Here is a 14,388-nt window from a genome sequence, read left to right as displayed (position 1 = left end):
CAGTCCACTGAGCCACGCCAGCTAGGGCTAAGTTAGTTTTTATTTTTTCTTTTTTTTTAAAGACCCTATTTTTATTAATTTATTTTTAGAGAGAGGGGAAGAGAGGGAGAAAGAGAGGGAGAGAAACACCAATGTGTGGTCGCCCCTTTCGTGCCCCCAAGTGGGGACCTGGCCCGCAACCTAGGCATGTGCCCTGACTGGGAATTGAACTGGCGACCCCCTGGTTTGCAGGTCGGTGCTCAATTCGCTGAGCCACACCAGCCAGAGCTAAGTTAGTTATGTTTTCTCAGTGGTGAAGGGGAGGTTAGATCACACAACACTCTATAAAACTCCCTAAAACAGAATTATTCCTCCCCACCCCAAAGCTGCACTCAATATGACACTACATCTCAACTCTCTTTTCTCTATATCTTAAAACAAAACAAGACCTTGCCTCTGCTGGGTTTTGCTCACCTCCCTCCCATCCACCCCAGACTCTTTTCATGCAGCTCTCTACCACTTTTTCCTCTCCTAACCCTAACCATTACTTTAACTAAACATCCTTCTTCCTTAGACAAGGCAGAGGTGGGAGTCTGGACATGTGGGAATGTTGTCATTTATCATTTGGTCCCTTTCACATGTGCACATGTATGAAGAAATGTGTTGTAGGTGGAATACCCTTTCCAGCTCTGTTTTCCTGGATTTCTGCCTCTTCCCCTCTGTCTCTCTTAATCAGCATATTGATGTGACACACTGCAATCCAGTGTCTGGTCTGGGCTGTGCAGTCTCCCTTCCCTTAGTCAGCTGCAGAGGAGGCAGCCACACTCTCAGCTCTTTCACCAACCCACCATTGTCTGCCAGCCAAAATTTCCGGTCTAGCTTGTCTGCCAAAGATCTAGAGAGCAGTGGTTTCAAGAGGCCACACATATATCTGCTCTCTCTCAGATGGATCCTGAGAGTCCATCGCTTCTCTCCTGTGACCCAGAAGTCTTGCTCCTTTTATTTCTCTTGCCCTCATTCACTTTGAACTTTACCAGCCCTGTCCTTATTCTCCTTGTCCCATCCTAACCCCACTGCTGCAACACTGAACCATCCCTCAGATTGCTTAATGCCGTTCCAAGCAAGAGGCTTTGAAGGTTCAAAACAGAGAGAGGAAATACGGGCTTGTGGGGTCAGCCAGGTTAAAGGTCTTGTGCTTTTAGGATAAAAGTGTCCACGTCAGGTTTGTCCCTGGGCTGCCTCTCCCACCCATCCAGGTTACACTGTCTTTTTGTAACACACTTGCCACCCCCATCGTCTTAGGGAAAGTCCCTTCAGGGTCCAGAGGCTCCTTTTTCTTAGAGTGCTGGTTTATGTTCCAGAGAATCTGGGATGTATTTTAAATTGCGCTGGAAAAGATTTAAGTTTGACTAGTATGTAAGAATCCTTTAGGTCCATTTAAAGGTGACTCAGTGAAACAGGACGCTGGGTGGTGGTGTGCATGGAACTGATGCAGGTGGCAGGCTTGGCTCTCTATTCCCCTCTGCTGGTCAATCCAGAGCGGTAATGAGCGTGTGTGGTTGCTAGGAGATAGGGACCCAGGAAGGGAATAGATTTAGGGGAGGAAGCCCAGCTACTCGTTTTCTGGGAACCTGATTGTCTCTCTGACCCTCAGAGTGCTCTGCAGACACCACAGACAGACACAGATATTGGGACAGGACATTATTTTCTCACTCATTTTCCTTTTTATTAGTGTTGATTTTCTCAACAAGGGGCCAAAGAGGAAAGAGATAGGGATAATCTACTGGAGTTCAGAAGGGTGGAAGGCACGGATCCCGGCAAGAACAGGAAGAAGCTGGCAGTTATGAGGGAGAAGATTCAGGAACGTGCCTGTAGGATATGAAGCCCACTTGTAGGATGTGGGATGGTTGGAGCATTTGGGGGAAGTTACTCCTTGCACAGACATACTTCTAGATCTTTTCCAAGTAAAAGGAGATGGAATAGCAATGGAGGAAAACAGGCTGAATGGAGGTGTGACTGTCTGGTGCAGGGGCAGGAAGAACACTCTCCAAGGTCATTGAGTTTTATATCTCACACGGGAGGTTGGAAGTTTTGGGGTGCAGAATGCATATTGTGAGCTCTACTTCCATAAATCAACTATACTTTTTTGAACAGAGTAGAACCCCCCCAACTCCTTCCTTATTCCTTTAAAAAATTTGAGATTTCTCCCTAAATTCCCAAATTAGCCCACAACGTCTCCAGACTCCTTGCTGAGCAGACACTGTAAGAGTTATTCAACTCGAAGTTGTGTTGAGGAGCTGAAGTGCTGAGCGTACTTGTGCAGCTTAAAGAATGTCGAGGAAACATCAAGGTGTCAGCCCCCAGGCCTCCACTGACAATCCCCCGACGCAGCAGGAGTAGGTGCTGGAGCTCCTGTCCACTTCACGGTTTTGCTCCTCAGCTGTGATTGCTAGGCCCTCCTGACATGACGAAGCCTCCAGGTCCTTGTTAAAGAGATGGATAAGATTATGATGGAGCCTTTCAAACTCTGCCTCCAAGAGCACTTGGAACTGAAGTGCCTCTCCATTTCACCATCTCCTCCAGGCCCACGCCAAGCCCCACTCTGCTTTCTCTTGCCCTGGCTGGGGATAGCCAGATGTTGTTGCATAGCTCCTGGAGGAATGAGGGGGTGGCATAGAGGATGCAGAGAGATCACAAGGTGTCAGGCACCCACATATAGAGGGATCCATCCCCTTGTATGTCAAGGCTGCAGGGGCCCACCAGGGCCTGGATCACCTTCAGCTTCTCACCCCAGAAGCCTCTGACCAGCTTGAAGTGAAGATAAAAGAACATTCCCTCCCTCTGGAAGAAATTTTGGTCCAGGATGGTCTCCATCTGCACAGAAGAGAATAAACATCACAGGATGCTTTGCATTTGTGGAGCCACCAACTTCAGAGGTGGTCTGCAGTAAAAATGTAAATTTCAGCCCCAGCCCCCAACCTTGACCTCTCTTCCCATTATTTCTAGAGGCGAGCAGAAATGGTAATGGGTTAAGTATCTGGAGACCTGAGTTCTGTAGAAGGCTCTGCTACAAGCTTGCAGTGTGGCCTGGAGAAGTAACTTCCTGCTCTCTGGGCCAGAGTACTCATCTATCTGTAAGTGAGGAATTGGAGCTAGGTGAGCTCCTGTGTCCCCTCTAGTGGTCAAACTCAATTTTATCCTAGTTGTCATTCCTCACACCCATCCTGTGACCCTCAGATGCCTCACCAGCTCTGTCTGTTGGTGGAGGGACCCTTTCTTCATGGACATGGCAAGCAACTGCTGTTGCTCCTAGTTTCAGCTCTGCAGTAGGTTAAAAAAAAGCAGATAGCGGGAGGGACAAGGGCATACTCTCCCTCTGGTGGGCAGGGGATTGTAATGCAGCTCTGGGAGCTAGAGCTAAGGGGTGTGTGGGTGTGTGTATGTGTGTGTGTTGCCAGGAGCGGGGAAGCAGATTCACTCTTTCCACTCCAGGAAAGGATGAGAGAAGATTCCTGGAAAAGTATCTTCCTCTTTCTTTTAGGAAAAATAGTTGGGGAGTACGTGGGCTTGCCCCTCTTCCCTTTTTCTTGGAGGATGGGATAATAAGGTTTGGACTCTGCTTCACTCTGCCTGAAGCTTGGCACCAGGGCCAGCTTCATGGGCATGCAACTGTCAAGTTGCACATGGCCCCATGCTTGGTTTAGTGCTATGGTGTCCATCGTGAATAATTTAAAAAAAAAAGTTTTATTTATTTATTTTTAGAGAAAGGAAGGGAGGGAGAAAGAGAGGGAGAGAAACATGATGTGTGAGAGTTACATTGATCAGTTGCCTCTCTCAGGCCCCAACTGGGGACCTGGCCCATAACCCAGGCATGTGCCCTATCTGGGAATCAAACTGGCAACCTTTCAGTTTGCAGGCCAGCACTCAATCCACTCAGCCAGGGCTTTGTGAATAATTCCATATGTGTGTGTGTGTGTGTGTGTGTGTGTAAAACAAAGAGCCCTGTATTTTCATCTTGCACAGGAGCCCTATAGATTATGTTGCAGGTCCTGCTTGGTACCATCAGGCCTAACTCGGTAGCCTCGTCAGTGACATTAGGGACTGACTCCATCCCCGTTCCTGAACCCCATCACAGAGCCCCCAGCAGGTAGAGGATGTACCCAGCAAGTAAGGGGGTGAGTTTGTTAGAAGTCTCCTGAAGTCATTTGAGGACCGAGTTCCTGGCCCCACCCCTCGGACTCCCTGAACCATTGGCTTTTTAAGATCTAGGGCCTGGTCCACTTGACAGAGAGATGAGAAGTGATCATCTAGCTACTCCTGCAGTAAGAGAGGAAAGGAGGGGGGAAAGAAGTGGAAGGGGCTAGTCAAAGAACTAGTATAAATGACCCATGGACATGAACAACAGAGTGGGGATTGACTGTGGGAGAAGGAGAGTGGACGCGTCAGGGGAGAGCAACGGGGAAAAATGGGACAACTGTAATAGAACAATAATTTTTAAAAGAGAGATAGAAAAGGAGTTTCCTGAGAGAGGGAGAGCAGATCTCCCCGTTCAGAATGGGGGCCTCCCTCAGGAAAGGGGTCCTGTCTCTCCTTCAGCCTAAAGAAGACTCTCTCCAGCGGACTTGCGGGCTGAGATCTCACTGGACAAGGAGGTTGGTCACAACCCATCCAGCCACACCCGCCCCCTAGGCCACATAGCTCCGCCCCGAACCATCTTAAGCCCCGCCACTCTCTGTATTAGTCCCGCCCTCATCTTCCGGGCCTCGCCTCCCGCGCTCACAGTCTGTCCCTCACCACTTCAGCTCCGCCCCCAATCTCCCCAACACCGCCCCGGGCGATCCCGCCCCGCCCCCCAGCGTCCTAAGCCCCGCCTCTCGCCCCCTTAGTCCCGTGGTCAACACTACAGCCTTCACCCGAACTCCCTCTTCACTCCTCCCCCGGCCTCCAGCAATCCCCGCCTCTTCGCCCCGGCCCCTCCCTCTTCCCCCGGGAGCCGTGCCGCGCCCCGCCCCTTCTGTGTCCTCCAGCTCCCGCAGAGTCTACCCTACCCCAGCGGCCACAGTCCTTTCCTTAGCCGGGAGGTCTGCTGCCCCGGGGTCAGATCCTTGAGTGCCAGCAGTTCCTCCACCTAAGTGCTGGAAATCTCGTGTGCTCCGGGGTGGGCCGGCTCAGGCCTGGGCTGAACTTTTTGAGTACCGGACAATGGTGACCAGGACCCTATGCACTCCACCCTCCTTGACATGACTTCACCCAGTGAGCCGCCACCAGGCACAGGGAAAGATGATCAAGGAAGGATCTGGCGTGGGGTGCCCATAGAGCTCAATACCTTACAGAATTTTTTGATAGGTATTGAAGATCTTGCATAGGGGAAAGGCACATCCCTGTGATAGACAGAGATGGAGACAGAAGCATGAAGACTGAGCTCCAAGGAAAAAGGCATCGTCCTGCACCGCGGTTCGGTTCTGGGTAGATTTAGCACCAGCCTGTCTACAACAGCATGGTGGAGGCTGGGGCCTGAGGATTGGGCCCAAGAAACCCATGGCTGGGACCCCATTCATTATCATGTCCTGCCAAAGTCTGAGGGACCCCTCTGCACCCTACCCACCATCTCCCCTAGTTTGGGAGAAGGGGCTCTGGATTTGAGTTCCTCACTTTACCCATTTCCTTCCATTGCTGGGAAAGGAGGGTCTTTGTGTCCCTCCTGCCTTCTAAGACTTTGTCGGTCCTTTCCCAGCCCCCATCACATTATAGGGTGGGGAACGGAGAAGAGTCCTTCAACTTCTCTCACCTTGGGAGGGGAACAATGCTGAGATTTTGAATGTTTAGGGAGTTTTGACACTTGCTGCTGACCCTGACAGGGATATTCAGCGGGAGCCTTGTGAGCACAGTCTTGGTGATCTTGGAGTCTTTTGCTGGTTCTATGGGACAGACACACCTCCTGTTTGTTTCCACACACCTATCACAGGAAACCTTTCTTGATTGACTCTGCATGGTAATTGGTCTTGACTCAGAAAGTGAGTGAGAATTGAGGGCTGGCTTCAGACAATAGTTTTACTAGGGGGACTTGACATTTGGGTTTCTTTTAGCATTCTAAAAACAATAATAATTGTCTTAAGTGCAGAAGTGGGTATTGTGACTTAGAGAAGATAAACTGGATTCCAGGTACCTGAGCAGGTGCATGGGTTGGTGATGACAGAATATTATACAGAGACAGAGAGACAAGAAGGGAGAAGAACTGTGATGTGCTGACACGGAGTATTGGAGACTCCAGAGCCATCTTCACCTAACAAAAAGGCTGTCACTCCCAGGACAGATGGGGCTTGCTCTGCATCGCCCCAGGGCCAGATCTTGGACTCCTGGGAGGAAGGAATGGGAGATAGGCTAAGTAGAAAGAGTGCTTTCCAACAATTGTTCCACCATATTTGCTTCTGCCCTGAGACAAGGGAAACTCTCCAATACATCACTTGCTCTTTGTCCCTGAGAGTGGATACTTTGAGATTTGACCTTTTTTGTAGATAACTCAAAGTCAATGTCATTAATATTATGCATTTTACCAATGCCCAAAGGCCCTTTTAAGGTAGGGAAGAGCATTTGTCTTCACAGGTTCATTTAGAAGACACTGAAGGTCCTACTGCAATGCTTTTTGAGTTCTTATAAATACTTTTAATAATGTCCCATGTTGGTTTCCCACTGCTGTTATTTTGTCTGTAATATACTGCTTCTAACTTGTTGTATGCAGGAAACCATAGCTACAAAATTATTAGAGCTCTATGTAAAGTAGGATTTAAAAAATAAATAAAATAAATGGGTTCTGAGTAGGTGTTACTATGAACAAAGTACATGAACCTTAGCCAGTGTTTGCTTTAGATGACCCTTCTGGGTTCACATGGCCCCTGTGCACACTTTGTCACCCTGGCCGTCACCACGGTTACACTAACCTGTTAGGTCCCCAAGGATGTGCACGATGACTTTCTCACCTTTGTGTCTTTAGTGCCTGCCAAGGAGTAGTAACTCAATAAATGTTTGTCGAAAGAATGAGTGGACTTGTGGTGGCATTTGTTTTGGCAGCTTGGATGCCTTGCTCTGCTTTGTTTGCTTCATTCCTGGTTTGGAGCAACATTCCTCCTAGGCAGGCAAGGTTGCTGGTGATAAGAGTCCCAGACAGATGACGTGAACCTGTTTCTAATTGGAAGTCCCCTTAGTCTAATGGGAAGGCACAGTACCTCTCCTTGGGATAAGCTGCCTGGGTTTCTTCTGGTTTTGAAGCTACATCCCGCACTCTGTAGGAGAGCTCAGCATTGCACTTGAAATGTCTGCACTTGAACCCAAGACAGGAAGAGTAGGGCTGTGCCCCACCTGTTACTCCTCAGCTGCCTCCCTCAGTTCCCTAGTAATCGGTTTGCTCTCTATTCACTCCCTTTTGCAGAGAATGAGGCTTTGTAGGTGCTTTCGTTTCTGTGGGGGGGGTACTTCTGGGTGTCATTAGTTTCAGAGCTCCTCAAAGAGAAAGAAACCTGTTTCTTTCATTAGTTTGGGAGTTCCCTGAGAGTTAGGCTCCTATTGCTCCCCCTTTGGCTTGGTGGCTCCCTAAGGGCAGTGTCTGCTTTCCCCACTCCTTAATAGAGCAGAAAGAAACTGGTGGTGAAAGGGCTGAGTGAGGGACTTCATCCCCCACCTTTATACACAGCCTGCTGGCTCCAGGACGCTGCATGGGGAGGACAAGCTGGGGCCTGCCTCAAGCCTCCTGGGTTCTTGCCTCAGAGATGGACCAGGTGTGTGGCCGGGCTCTCCTGGTACCTGACAGCTTTGTTCCTGGCTCCAGTACATCCTGATGGGAGAGGTTGATCTTGATGAGTGCAGCTCACGGTTCTTCTGTGTATACTAGACAGATGGGATATAAGCAGGCAGCAAAAATGAGGCCATCCAGCTACCTCAACAGGGCCAGGAGGCATCTTGGAACATGGATCCTATGATCCCTGGCCCCTGGAACAGATAAGGATGGGGTGAAACCAGTTATGCCACCCTTTCCTGCTTGCCCAGTGACAAGTACCACCCACGACACTGAGGGAAGGCTTAGGGGTTCAGTGACTGTTGTTTCAGGCAAGAGTGTCACTGAATCTGTGGAGGTCCTGCTCTGTCCAGTCTCCTGTGAGGGGCTGAGTTGGAGCTATAGCTTCTGAGGCTCCCTTCCCACCAAATACTGAATCAGGGATTCCAACTGGCTGGGGTAAAGGGGTCTCTCCCTGGGTATGGGAGCCAATGAAGCATCTCCCCTGCCACTTGTTCTCCCTCTTCCTTTCCTCCTGTCCTTGTTCCAGAGAGGGAAAGGAATTTGAGTCAGAGGGGACCCCGGGGAGAGAAGTGGTGAAATACTTATTATCCAGGGCTCCAGAACCCCTCCTGATCAGGGCTCCAGGCAAAGCTTCCCTCCCTGGATCCAGTTTCATTTCGAGCTCACCTTTTAGATTTGGAGCTAAGTGTCAGGATAGGGGAACTAACTCTCTGCAAACCTGAAAGGTTTGGTCTCTGCAGCTCAGGACGACAGGGAGTCAGATGAGGCTCCAGGAATGGGCACCAATGGTAGAGACATGGGGCCCCACCTGTTCCCCACCCTTCCACCTCCACAGATCTACACAGTCTGTTTCCCAGAGCCAGTGAGAAGTGGCCCAGCCTGATTCCAGTAGGGGTGGGTGGGCAGAGAGGAGCAGACTCTGAGAGTGGCAGGGGAAGGACTGGTGGAGGGTTTGACAGCGATGGGCCAGGATTCTAAGGCCCAGGCAAGGGCATGGTTGGGGTGGATGGTCAAAGCTGCAGCCTGAACCATACAACATCCTAGTTTCTTCTAGCCTTGAGGATCCCTGGAAGTGGAGAGGCCCATGTCTCCTGAGAAAAGAGGATGGGTGGGGTGTTCCAGGAGTTAAATTGAGCCTTCCTGGATGACATGAGAGCTCAGCCTTGGATTGGTGGGAGGAGCCTCAAGGATGGAGAGAGGAGCTACGGAGAGGGGGCTGGAAAAGAGACAGGATGTCAGGATGGATCTGAGGGAGCAAGAGAGGTGATGGGTTCCTCTTTGCTGCTCCTCGAGTGGCCACCCAGTCTGCCTCAGGCTCTGCTCTGAGCTGGGTGAAACGCTGGTTCTTATTTCAGTTTCTACTGGGGCACCTACAAGCTTTCCCAAAGCAGTTGTTTCCTCCTCGGAGGCCACATAGGCAGATCATTCTGCATGGGGGCAAGGGGCAGGGGCAGGGGCAGGGGCAGGGACAGGGTGTATTCACCCCCTTTGGGTTCCTTGAGGAACTTGTTTCGTGATAGGGCTGTCTCATATAGCCCCCTGCTTCAGCTAACTCGGTCTTCACCCTCTTACCCCCCTTCAGGAATTCTTTCATTAACTTTGAACACATGTAGTTTCTCTTACCCCCTGCTCAGACTCCCACTGAGAGAAAGGAAGATTGCAAGAAGGTCAGAGCTGCCTTGCCCTTTGCTTCCTATGCCTCCTCCAGCGGGCTGGAGACTGCCAGCTGGTGACTGATGCCCAGACATTGCCCTCCTTCCTCCAGGCCCCTCCATTCCCTGTCCCTCCGGTTTGTCATCATTAATTCATACAACCTGGCATCCCTAGTAGGTAGACTCCAGTGTCAGAAGCTGAGTGTCTAGTGCCAGGTAGGAGGGGACAGAGGAGTTGGCATCCAGCCCAGCAGGAGCACGCACCACCAAAGGGGTGGTGGAGGTGGTGGTGAGGGTCTCAACACCTTCTCCCTCCTCACTGCTAGGCCACACACATCCCACAAACCAAAAGGTCACCGGTTCAATTCCTGGTCAGGGCACATGCCTGAACTGGGGGCATATGAGAGGCAACTGATCAATGATTCTCACATTGATGTTTTTTCCCCTCTTTCTCCCTCCCTTCCCCTCTCTCTAAAACTAAACAAATAAAAACTTAAAATAAAAAAGAAAAGAAAATGAACATTAAGAAAGAGATAAAGAGCATTAATAAAAGTGACTTTATTGAATTGTCCTGGGGTGATATCTTGAGGGTGGGAAACTTCCTGATCCTTCCCCTCCCTCTGTGCACCCCCCCATCCCCCACCCCTGCTCTCTAGTGAGTGACCCATCCCCAGCTTAGGCACAGAGGAGACCAATTTACCCCCAAGGGAAAGTGTTCAAGAAACCCTTCAGTGTATGAAGGAGAGAGCAGAAAGATGGAGAGTCTCTGGAAAAGGAATCAGGGAGGCTTATGCCAGGGGTTCCCCAAAAGAGGGCCTAGGGAGAGGAGCCTGGGGCCAAGAGAGAGGTGAAGTGAGGGGTGAGCTTCTCAGCAGAGGTGAGAAAGAAGAGAGGAGGAGCCCACAGGGACCTTCTCAATGTAACTGCATCTCAACTTTCTGACCTCATCTCTAACCTGGTCCCTCCATCCCCTTGTCCTTCTTAGCACACTCTATTTCCGCCCCAAGGTAGGTCTTGCTGCTGACCAGACATTCCCAGTTGTTTTACATCTTCTTTGCCTTTGTCCACCACTTTTCAGTTAGGGTCTCCCTCTTCTGCTGAAAGCTCTTCTCATTCTTGAAGAGCCAATTCAAACATCCATACAGCAAAGGCTTTGAGATCAGCTGAGCCAAGCTGAGGCTCCCTCCTCACGCATCCACAGCTGTCTGCTCCTACCTCTAAGTTGGCACACACACCACCTACATTCTCTGTTCTGTCATCCTCCCACCACTGTAGGCTCGGGAGCTTTGAATCTTGCACAATCTGGGTCCAAAGTAGGCACCCAAAACTCCAAGCATCAATAATAGTGTTGGCTGAGAGAGAGACCAGGGGTTTAGGGGAGACAGAGGAGGAAGGGGGATGGGATTTGGGGGATGGGATGGGGCTGCAGAGGAGGCAGAGGGGGTCAGAGGAAAAGAGAGGGCGCAGGGGAAGTGTGGAGTGTGGTCATCACACCGTTGTGCTGAGGGTGGAGGAGTCCTCTGAGTGCATAGGTGGCATGGGAGCCTTCTTGAGGGGACGCCGGGTCTCATCCCGATTCTGCCACACATAGTGGACCAGATAGGCTATCACAAGTGCCAGCCAGCCCCCCATGGTGACCAGCAGGGCCACATCTGTGCTCCGCCGTGCCCCGCCCCGCCCCGTCCCACACAGCTCTTCCTCCCCTGCCAGCAGCAGAAACTCCTGCCCCACGAGGTCTGGTCGGGCTCCCGGGCCACACACAATGCCCGTTCCAGTGCCCGGTGCCAGCCTCACCTGTCTGAGAACCTCCTGGAGGGCACAGTCGCAGTGCCAAGGGTTGGCAGACAGGTTCACTTGGATCTGCAGCCCCACGAAGGCCTCTACGGGCACCGAAGCCAGCTGGTTGGCAGAGAGGTCGAGATGCCGCAGTGTGCCCGCCAGGCCCTGGAAAGCAGCCCCTGAGAGGTGGGCAAGGACATTATGGGACAGATCCAGCTCCTCCAGAACAGGCAGGTGCTGAAAGGCACCAGCTGGCACTGATGCCAGCTGGTTGGCATCCAGGTAGAGCTTGCGGGTGTCATTGGGGATGCCAGGAGGCACGGCATGCAGACCTGCCTGGCTGCAGCGGAACGTCCGTTCACCAGCTTCCTCTGCCATGTAGCAGCCCTGGGGAGGTACCTGAGGGCTGGGCATGGTAACCCCTGTGCTCATCACCAGCAACAGGGACAGGAGGTGACTGGCTGGTGGGAGCATGGCCACAGACTGGCATAGCCCTGGAATAGAGTAGGATCTGGGGAAGAGAAAGTCCCATAAAGGAAGAGTGAGTCAAGCAAATTCCGCTCCCCACTGCCAGCTCTCTCTTCCTGAGGTTTCCCTGTGGAGTCTCTTTGGATTGTGGACCTTCCTTTGGGGGATCTCTCAGGCCTGGGTGACTTTTTTACTTCCTCTTGGGGTTGAGGCCTCCTCATCCAGGCCCTTTGGTTAAGATGCCCTGGGCCTGAGACTCTTCTAGGGTCTCTAATTCTGGAGGGCTAATCTATGAAGTCTCTTGGGCCAAGGCCCTGCTGTCATTCTGGGTTTGGGGGCTTCTAAGTTTCTGCTGCTGCTCATGTATTGATTTTCCTCGCTGGAGTAAAGTCTTCTTCCACCAACCTACCTGGGTGGCTGCCAGGTGGACCAGGTGGGCACCAGGAGGCCAGTTGGCACTAGTGTAAAGGAGACAAAGAAGACAGATCAGTAACAGGACATCAGGGTATCCAGCTAGGCTAGGCGACTAAGGCACCATCTTTGTGCCCATCCACCCCTTTTCCTGAAGCATCCACCCCTCTGCCTGCCCCAGTTTTGTCTTCTCCACCCTACTCCATCCTCCCTTGTCCCCTCCCTCCTCCTCTCAGCCTCTCACCCCTGTTGGTGGGAGAGCCTTCTCCTGGGCTGCCCTCTCCCCGGAAGTTGCCTCTCTGCTGCTTCGCTTTGGAGACCCACTTCCTCCCCAAGAGGCCCTGTTTGCCCAGAGCTGCTGGAAGTTGGGGGCTGGGGACCAAGAGTATTGGGTTTCCTGGCATGTGACTCCGGTCCCCAGGTATCAGACACCTGAGCCATGGCCTGGCCAGACGATGCCAAGACAGGGCAGATCCTGGACCCTGATGAACTCTGCCTGGGGAGACCAGGCGCCAATTCCATTCCCTGCCTTGGGCTCCCCTCCCAAGGCCTGCTGTTGTTATCTTCCAGTCCTCCTTTCTCAGCTGGGGAGAAGACTCTTCCTTCCAGAACTTCTGCCCCTTGCCCAGAGCCTGGCTGAGCAGAAGGATCCTTGCTTGGTAGGCCTGCAGGGCAGAACTGGGTGGGCTGGATCTCACATCCATTGCCTCCAGCAACCCCGCTGCCCCAAACTCCATCCCTTCCCCCACTCTCCTTCTCTGCCCTTGTACCATGCCCTGTGGCACTTTCTTCCCTGGTGAGCAAGCTTGTCTCAACCTTTTCCTTGGAAAATTTGTCTCTCTCTGGAGGACTCCATCTCCTGGCTCCGCACATGGTGCCCAGCCCACTTGCTTGGCAGGGAACACTGCGGTTCAATTTTAGTTTGTTCTCTGTGCTGTTGGCAGATGGCTCCTCTAGGAGTTGGAAGGGGTTCTTCAAGGTGCCTAATGTCTGATATGGTCGCCTACAAGTTTTCCTGCTGATTTTATGTTCTGAATTGGAGCTGACTCAGGTTCCCTCAGTTTTCTGGGGCCCTGGGCTCCCAAGTTGGAACTTTTAACTCTCTTTTATGCCTGAGAACCAAGAAGGGCTGGGATGATGTTCCCCAGGGCCTCTGCTTTTTTTTTTTTTTTTTTAATCCTTACCCAAGGGCATTTTTTCTTTTTTCTTCTTTTCTTTTTTTTTTTTTTTTTTGTAGAGAGAGGGAGAGAGGGAGAGGGAGAGGGAGAAACATCCACTGGCTGCCTCCAGTACATGCCCTGACTGGGTACTGAACCCACAACCCAATATGTGCCCCAACTGGGAATTGAACTCAACTTTTCTGGGTATGGACGACATTCCAACCAATTGAGCCACACTGGCCAGGGCTCCACAGGGCCTCTTAATCCCACCCATAATTTGCAGCCCAAGCCACCACACTACGCCATCCTCTCCTAATGTTCACTGGGGACTGGAAGAGTGGGATGTCAAAGAGACTTGCACAGGAGTGCAGTGTCACAGAGACTTGCATAGAGGAGGCTGAGGTCATATGCTGTGCAGACCTGTCTGAGAAGGAAAACCTTGCTGGATTTTGTAAGAGAGTATGGGTGATCAGGATCAGACATAATCGCAGGCCCATTGCAAAAGGAAAATGTGGGGCCCTTTGTTCAAAGACTGTTATAAATGTCAAGATAGTGACAGCAGATGGCAAAACCAAGTGTAGAGCCCTTCTGAGCAACGGGTGTGGTGCCCTGGGCAACTGCACAGGTCACATGCCCATGACGCTGGCCTCGTGTAGGTGACCTTTGAACAGCAGTTTCAGAAGCATAATGGGGACCAGAATCAGATGTTAGGATACCAGATGATGTCATCTCTGGGGATGTACTGACTGCTGACACATTCTTGTGACATTGACAAGGCATTTCTCACACTCACATTTGTCCAAGAAAGCAGGTAAGACACACTTGGGCAAGAGAAGCGAAACATTTGTCTCTGGTTGCTTGTTAGACTAGGAACTGTGCCGTTGAATAAATACTTCAGTGTCCATTTTGGGATTGTAGCTGCATGTGGAATAGAAAGCATATGCAATGCTACCCCTCCCACTAGTCTCCCCTCACACTGGGCAGAGGGGTTAGCTAAGGCACAAGAGTTGAGCCTGGCTGTTGTTGGAGAGAGTTCCTTCCATTTAGGACTAAGGCAGCTGCCAGGAAAGAGTGGGACGGGGATGCCCAGCACAGCAGCTGTAGGAGAAGCAGCGGTCTGTGCACATAGGAGAGGCCATCTGGAGCA

The 14,388-nt window shown here is 51.4% G+C and overlaps 1 protein-coding gene and 1 long non-coding RNA gene across 2 annotated transcripts; one reads left to right on the top strand and one right to left on the bottom strand.

The window, feature by feature from the left end:
• Positions 1-3,211: 3,211 nt before the first annotated feature.
• LOC149998398 (uncharacterized) lies at positions 3,212-5,370 on the top strand. The gene is made up of 3 exons (XR_016514094.1): positions 3,212-3,305; positions 4,576-4,631; positions 5,326-5,370. It is a non-coding gene; the product is annotated as an uncharacterized LOC149998398 (long non-coding RNA).
• Positions 5,371-10,911: 5,541 nt separating this feature from the next.
• On the bottom strand, positions 10,912-12,485 carry LRRC3C (leucine rich repeat containing 3C). The gene is made up of 3 exons (XM_090292888.1): positions 12,326-12,485; positions 12,080-12,128; positions 10,912-11,713 (listed from the first exon to the last, which is right to left on the bottom strand). Exons 1-3 carry the CDS (start codon positions 12,483-12,485, stop codon positions 10,912-10,914), a joined length of 1,011 nt encoding a protein of 336 aa, XP_090149014.1.
• Between the last annotated feature and the right edge of the window lie 1,903 nt (positions 12,486-14,388).

This window comes from Furipterus horrens, unplaced genomic scaffold, assembly GCF_987537825.1.
Source record: "Furipterus horrens unplaced genomic scaffold, mFurHor1.1.pri manual_scaffold_11, whole genome shotgun sequence".
Taxonomy (NCBI): domain Eukaryota; kingdom Metazoa; phylum Chordata; class Mammalia; order Chiroptera; family Furipteridae; genus Furipterus; species Furipterus horrens.
This window is presented reverse-complemented; position numbering and strand designations above follow the sequence as displayed.